The sequence below is a fragment of the Miscanthus floridulus genome, chromosome 12 (genome assembly GCF_019320115.1).
Source record: "Miscanthus floridulus cultivar M001 chromosome 12, ASM1932011v1, whole genome shotgun sequence".
In the NCBI taxonomy this organism is placed as follows: Eukaryota; Viridiplantae; Streptophyta; class Magnoliopsida; order Poales; family Poaceae; genus Miscanthus; species Miscanthus floridulus.
The window spans coordinates 23,973,319-23,980,796 of NC_089591.1; the positions used below are offsets into that span (position 1 = coordinate 23,973,319).

General features: G+C 42.0%; 1 protein-coding gene across 1 annotated transcript; it reads left to right on the forward strand.

Annotated features, from left to right (window-relative positions):
• Window positions 1-2,062: 2,062 nt before the first annotated feature.
• LOC136497265 (uncharacterized) lies at window positions 2,063-7,108 on the forward strand. The gene is made up of 3 exons (XM_066493063.1): window positions 2,063-2,597; window positions 5,625-5,831; window positions 6,795-7,108. The coding sequence occupies exons 1-3, from the start codon at window positions 2,142-2,144 to the stop codon at window positions 6,936-6,938; spliced, it is 807 nt and encodes a 268-aa protein (XP_066349160.1). The 5' UTR covers window positions 2,063-2,141; the 3' UTR covers window positions 6,939-7,108.
• Window positions 7,109-7,478: the final 370 nt, after the last annotated feature.

The window sequence follows — 7,478 nt, forward strand, 5'->3', positions numbered from 1 at the left end:
GTGGAAAATAAACATCATAAAAGACTGAGCACTCATCGTAACATATGCCATTGGATGACTTCAGATGAGAATAAAAATATCATAAAAGGGTGATAATCATGACTGCATATATTGTTCTAGGATTGTCGTTTAAACCTTGCTAAAATATTTGGCATAATATGAAACCTTCAAGCATTTTGGGATATACATGACACTCAAGCGAGCAGAATGGTCTTCTTTTCTGACATTATTAACAATTAAATCTATGGATGATATCATTTGTTGACAATGAGACAACCGGTTAAGCATGAGTTTTGTTAATAAAAGTATAACAATGACTTAGGCACCTCATTACAACAATGAGTTTTCTGAAAACGGAAACCAACAATAATGCATTCTCTGACAAAATTGAAGCACCAAAAGATGAGCCCAAAATGCAAACTTAGCAAACAAATTTGGAGCACTAACATGGCAAGAACAGTTTAAAAATTGCTGTCGGCAGAAAAATAAAAAGATGATGTGAACTCACAACTCACTAATAAAAAGATGATGTTAACCCACAATTCAGTGATACACTAATCCTCCCTCTACAGATAGATCTGAACCATATCATGTGCACCTCTGAAGTTGACACCTCATTTATTTTTCGATATGAACTCTGGATCATATTTCCTTCCTACAAAGAGCTGGAGAACATAGGCATGACTTAGACCCTGTAAACCACCAATTATCATAAAAATCAGAAGAGATACAAATTTCAGTATTGGATTTGAGATCTGAACCTCACAAATAATTTGGGCCAGGCAAAACCAAACCAGTCAATGATTTTACATCCCTAAAAAGGAGCCCATATATCCCTTTCCCCTCGGGGAGCCTAGATGTCAGAAGAAGGATAATCGTTGAAAAGGAGTTTATTCATACGCGTTACTTAAAATCATTAATCAAGCCAGAAGAAGATACCACAATAGTTTCTTAGTACTTATTACCTAGTATTAGGGTAGAGAGAGACAGTGGCACATCGGGAGACGAAGAGTCACCTAGGGTTTCCTTAGCACATAGGAGCACACGTGGGACAGCGGGAGGAGGACGCGCCGGGAAGCACCTTCACCCACGGCCAACGACGGGGACGACCAACACCGGGGATGACGCGCGACACTGCGGTGTAGCCAGGGGGCCGTCGTCGCCCCGCCATTGCCTCGCGCGGCCATCCGGCGATGCTAAGGTTGGGAAGGAGAGGGAGAGGGAGAGAGACGGGGAAGGCATGGGGCGTACGTGACAGAGGCGATGCCTGTGTGTCGAGAGGCGTCGGGGTCAGGAGGAGAAGGATCGGGAAGGAGAGTCATATGAAAGCATAAGCAGAAGCCGGTATATAATTGTTGCTCTAGATTCTGACGAGAAGCCGGAGAAGCCGAAGGAAAGACAGCCAAGGTTAGGAGAAGTAGGAGAAGCTGCTCCCGGGGGAAATCCTGATCCAAGCGATTTGAGCCGTTGAACCAAAGATCAGAGGTGGTTATGTTCGACAATCTATTATGCTTTGTAAGAGCATCCCCAAGAGTACGTACCCAATATTCTTCTCCCCAAAACATGGAGTTTTATAACTTCTAAAAAAATATTGGAAAGAATAAAAAAGGCCATTACTAAGAGTTTCTAATAATCTACTCCTAAAATATACAAGATAATTTTACATCAGGAATTATATATTATTTCTAAATTATCCTAATCACTTTTATATATTCTTTCTCTCTTATGCATTTACATCAAGATCATTTTCTACTTTATATTGTTTCCACGTCTTTTCACCTAAAGATTGCATGATAAACACAGCGTGGGGAGAGAAGATACACACGACTCGAAAGCGCGTAGTACGTAACTTTACGTAGAACTAGGTGACTTTTTCAAGTTGTAAAAGATTACGAGGATGGGTTAGAAATTATTGGAGAGAGTTTTTTCTCATTTTACTAAAACAAAGATTAGAAAGGGATTTAGGGGATTCTCGAGATGCTCTAAGGTTATAAATAAAAAATTAAAATTTATTTATTCATTTATATTATTTATATATCTTTCTATTAGCTGCTTCGGCTGCTGCTCTTCTGCAGCGGAAACGGCGGCGGACGGCCCCAGCGCACCCGCACCAGCCCTATCCCTATCTCCGGCACCGGTATATGATGGCCGCTGCGAGAATGGCGATCGCCTCTTGCGCCCGCTTCCTCCCGCCCTCACCCTCTCCGCTCACCCTCGCGAGGCCCCGCGCCGGCGCCGTCTCGATCCTGGCTGCCCGACCGTCGCCGGCGACGGCGCCGAGATCCGGCAGGAATCTTGCTCTCTTCTGCTCTTTATCACCGACGTCGCTATCGCTAACGGAGGCTTCCGTAGCACCGCCGGCCTCGCAGGATGGGGTGGAGGAGACGAAGCCCCCGGTGCCGGGCGGGGACGAGAAGGCGGAACCGACCGTGGAGGAGCTAGTGGGGCTGCTGGACGTCCGGGTGGGCCGGGTGGTGAAGGCGTGGAGGCACCCGCAGGCGGACACGCTCTACGTTGAGGAGGTGGACGTAGGCGAGGCGGAGCCCCGGACCATCTGCAGCGGCCTCGTCAACTTCCTCCCCATCGAAGAGCTCCAGGTATGCACATGATAAATTGCGTCCGGTGGTAGAGAGTCACGGTATCCATTATTTATCGATTAGTAATAAGCGTACAAAAATTCTGTTAGAATACAGTTTAGTTATGTTTTGTTAGAGTATATATATAAATTAAAAGGGACAAACACCTGTCACCTCTATCAGTTATGATTTATGACATTTCCAGTGTATCTAGTTTGATTTTTATATGCTGCAAATAAACTCCACAGAGAAGGACAATGTAAGGTTAGCCTAAAAAAATCCTCATGGATCATGGCTCACTCTGGATTTGAACTTGAGTATAACCAATTCACACTGATTCTGGACTTAATGGGCATGTAGGTACTACAAGCGCAGGTTTCGAGCCAGTTCATGGAGATTTTGGGTATGGTAGTAGGAATCAGGAGGGGGAGGAAGTTCTAGACTTCACGGTAGCTTTTGACCTGATCATAGCTAACACTTTCTTTAGAAAGAGAGAATCTCATCTAGTGACCTTTAGTAGCGGACAACACTCTAGTCAGATTGACTTTGTCCTCACAAGAAGAAAGGACAAACGAGCATGCTTGGGTTGCAAGGTGATACCAGGGGAGTGTGTTGTTTCTCAACATAAGCTTTTGGTGGTCGACTTTCGTTTTCAGGTGCGTGCCCGTAGGGATAAACAAGCTAAGATTGAAAGAATAAAGTGGTGGAAACTGAAAGGGGAGACGTCAGAGGTATTCAGGGAAAGGGTTATCAAAGAGGGCTCTTGGAAGGAAGAAGATGACATAAACAACATGTGGGAGAAGATGGCAACCAATATTCGGAAGGTGGCCTCAGAGGTGTGTGGAGTAACCAAAGGAGGTGGAGACGAGGCTAAAGATACTTGGTGGTGGAACGAGGAAGTCCAAAGGGCTATTAAGGAGAAAAAAGAGTGCTATAGACGCTTGTACCATGACAGGATTGTGGACAACATAGAGAAGTACAAGGTGGCAAAGAAGACTGCAAAGCGAGCTGTAAGTATGGCAAAGGGTAGAGCTTACGAGGATCTTTACCAACGTTTGAGTACGAAGGATGGAGAGAAGGACATTTATAGGATGGCTAGGGTTCGTGAGAGAAAGACAAGGGACTTCAACCAAGTTAAGTGCATTAAGGATGAAAGGGAGCATCTCTTGGTGAAGGAGGATGAGATCCGACATCGATGGCAAGAGTATTTTGACAAATTGTTCAATGGTGAGAATACGGACACAACCTTTCAATTGGATGACTTTTTTGATGACACCAATAGGCGTTTTGTGTAGAGAATCCAAGAATCTGAGGTCAGAGAGGCGTTGAAAATGATGAAAGGAGGTAAGGCGATGGGACCGGATGGTATCCCAATCGAGGTGTGGAGATGCCACGGGGACATAGCTATAGTATGGCTAATCAAGCTGTTCAACCATATTTTTCGATCGAACAAGATGCCTGATGAGTGGAGAAATATATTGGTACCGATCTATAAGAATAAAGGGGGTATTCAAAGTTGTACTAATTATTGGGGAATTAAGTTGATGAGTCATACTATGAAGCTATGAGAGAGAGTTATCGAACATCGCTTGAGAGCAATAACGCGGGTCTCTATGAATCAATTTGGTTTCATGCCCGGAAGATCAACCATGGAAGCCATTTTCTTAATAAGATAAGTTATGGAGCGGTATAGGGAGAAGAAGGACCTACACATGGTTTTTATTGACTTGGAGAAGACTTATGATAAAATACCAAGGAATGTTATGTGGTGGGCTTTGGACAAACATAAAGTCCCAACGAAGTACGTCGGGCTCATTAAGGACATGTACAACAATGTTGTGACTAGAGTTCGAACAAGTGATGGAGACACGGATGACTTCCCGATTAGGATAGGACTACATCAAGGGTCAGCTTTGAGCCCTTATTTGTTTGCCTTAGTGATTGATGAAGTCACAAGGGACATACAAGGGGACATTCCTTGGTGTATGCTTTTCGCGGACGATGTAGTGCTAGTTGATGAAAGACGAACAGGAGTGAATCAAAAACTGGAGTTATAGCGGGAGACTTTGGAGTCCAAAGGTTTTAGACCCAGTAAAACTAAAACTGAGTATATGAGATGTGACTTCGGCACTACTATTTGGGAGGAGGAAGATATTAGTTTGGAAGGTCAAGTAGTGCCTAGGAAGGATACCTTTTGATATTTAGGATCAATGCTACAGAGAGACAGGGATATTGATGAAGATGTTAGCCATAGAATCAAAGCAGGGTGGATGAAGTGGCGGCAAGCATCTGGTGTCCTATGTGACAAAAGGGTACCACAGAAGCTAAAAGGCAAGTTTTATAGGACGGCGATTAGACCTGCTATGTTGTATGGTGCAGAATGTTGGCCTACGAAAAGACGACATGTTCAACAGATAAGGGTCACGGAAATGCGTATGTTGCGTTGGATTTGCGGTCATAGAAGAAGGGATCGAGTTCGGAACGATGATATACGTGATAGATTAGGGGTAGCACCAATTGAAGAAAAGCTTGGCCAACACCGGTTGAGATGGTTTGGACATGTCGAGCGGAGACCTCCAGAGGCACCGGTGCGTAGTGGAATCCTAAGTCAGGATAGTAACGTGAAGAGAGGCAGAGGAAGACCGAAGTTGACTTGGGTAGAGACAATAAAAGGAGACTTGAAAGGATGGAATATACCCAAAGACTTAGCCTTAGATAGGAGTGCTTGGAAGACAACTATTTATGTGCCTGAACCTTGATTGCTTCTGCTGGGTTTCAACTCTAGTCTACCCCAACTTGTTTGGGACTTAAAGGCTTTGTTGTTGTTGTACTGATTCTGGACATATATGATCAACAGTTAGAGAAATTGGGGACCAAATTGTCTTAACAAATACAGTGTATCGAATCGTCATCGTGGATATAATCGTGGGTCTGTCTGAGTCTATGAAATGTGGGCCTGATAGCCAATTTTCTGTCGAATCGTGTGGATTGTATCCATGTTGTAACTTACATGCATTACTTCATTCTTGATTCTGATGACCTGTGCAGGACAGCAACGTGATTGTTCTTGCTAACCTCAAACCAAGGAACATGCGTGGCATCAAGTCAAATGGCATGCTTATGGCTGCGTCTGATGCTTCCCATGAGAATGTGGAGCTGCTCATCCCTCCAGAAAGTTCCTTTCCTGGTGAAAGAGTATGGTTTGGTTCAGAAGAAGAAAAGCATCGTCAATCTGACCCTGCATCACCAAATCAGGTATCACATAATAATACAGATTTAAGACATTTTCCCTTTCTTTTGAATGATTTGTTAACGACTGGTTGGGTGTTGAGTGTTGACATATGTGCAAGTAATGCTTACTATTGCTTGCTTTTCTTAGCCTCTGCAATGATTTGCTATTGTTTCTACACCTTATTGAATGGAAGGTGTAGGTGACCTCTCATCCAGCAGATATATCATGTCATAGGACTTCCAGATAAGCATGACCTAGAACTCTAGAAACATTTTTCAGCGTCAAAATAAAAATAAGATGTCATTTGATGTTCTTGATTTTTATGTTTCCATGCTAAATAATTTTCTTGTGTTTCATAAATGAACTTAATTAATTATCTCTGACATTTGTATGGGCCATTGTACATTTCAATTTAGTATTGTAGATAGACCACAGATCTGATGTCTGAGAAAAGATCATTTCATATGGACCATATTTTGATAGCAACTACATCTTTTAAGCTCTGATGTTAGTATGCTATTTAGATAGAAGCATGTCATATAGATTGTAGAACACATATGGTTACATCATTTTGCAAGTTCGATTGGAAAATCCATAGTTAAAGAGTCTATTTTCGACTTGGTATTGGTCAGAACTCATAAGGAAGAAATCTAGTGGACACAAATAACAGAAATAAAATAGATGTATCTTCTAGTATTTCTAGCAACTTACACTGCAATTTGGTGCTTTCTAAGGTAAAACAAAATGTGGTAAAGGAACTAGTCCTGTGGAAGTGTGGATGTGAAACAAGCTTGAATTTGAAAACCTTGTTAATTCCTCTAAATAAAAAACAATGTAAGTAATACGTATGAATTGAAATTTACTGAGCCAATTTATACTAAACAAATGTAGGGGCCTTATATTATACTAAAAACCTAGGAATCTTAGTCTTGCTGCTGAAGTTGTTTCGGAGCAATGCAGGTAATGCATCATTCCACTTTTGTCAGGTCCAAAAGAAGAAGATCTGGGAAGCTGTTCAGCCTCATCTTAGAACAACAGATAACTGCATTGTGGTTCTTGGTGATAAACAAATGCGTACCTCTGCAGGCCTAATTTTCTGCAAATCGCTTCAGGGTGCAAGAGTGTCATAAATCTTTATGATGAACATCTTTCTTATATCATGGAATTTTGTGTCATGTACCTTCCCTGCAAATAATAACTATACGAGTAGAGCAACAGTGAAAGAATTTTCTTTCCAACTATTGAGATAATCACCATACTGGAATCATTCACATTTAGTTCTCACTTTTGAGTGTCAAAACTAAGTGCTTCCTGGTCATTATATTTACATTATTTCCTAGCTAAAATTCATTTGAAGATTCAAGGTTGACGGAATAATCTTGAATAAATATGTGAATTATGAGGCATTAGGAATGTAATTCCTATTGATGAAAATTCGAGGTCAGCTACATAGCTGTTGCTGCTCCTGGTCTGTGTGAACTGTGATGATGACTTCGATTGATCTCAGACATAGTTTGCAAAAGTGCAAAGAATTAACAAAATCTCTTGGGGAAAAAGTCACATTACGTAGTCTGCAGCGTTGATTTAGTTGTCGGTGATGCTGTTGTATTCCAAACGTTCCAGAAGCCATAGCTAATTCTAAAATTATTAAATTCTGCCACACCAAATCC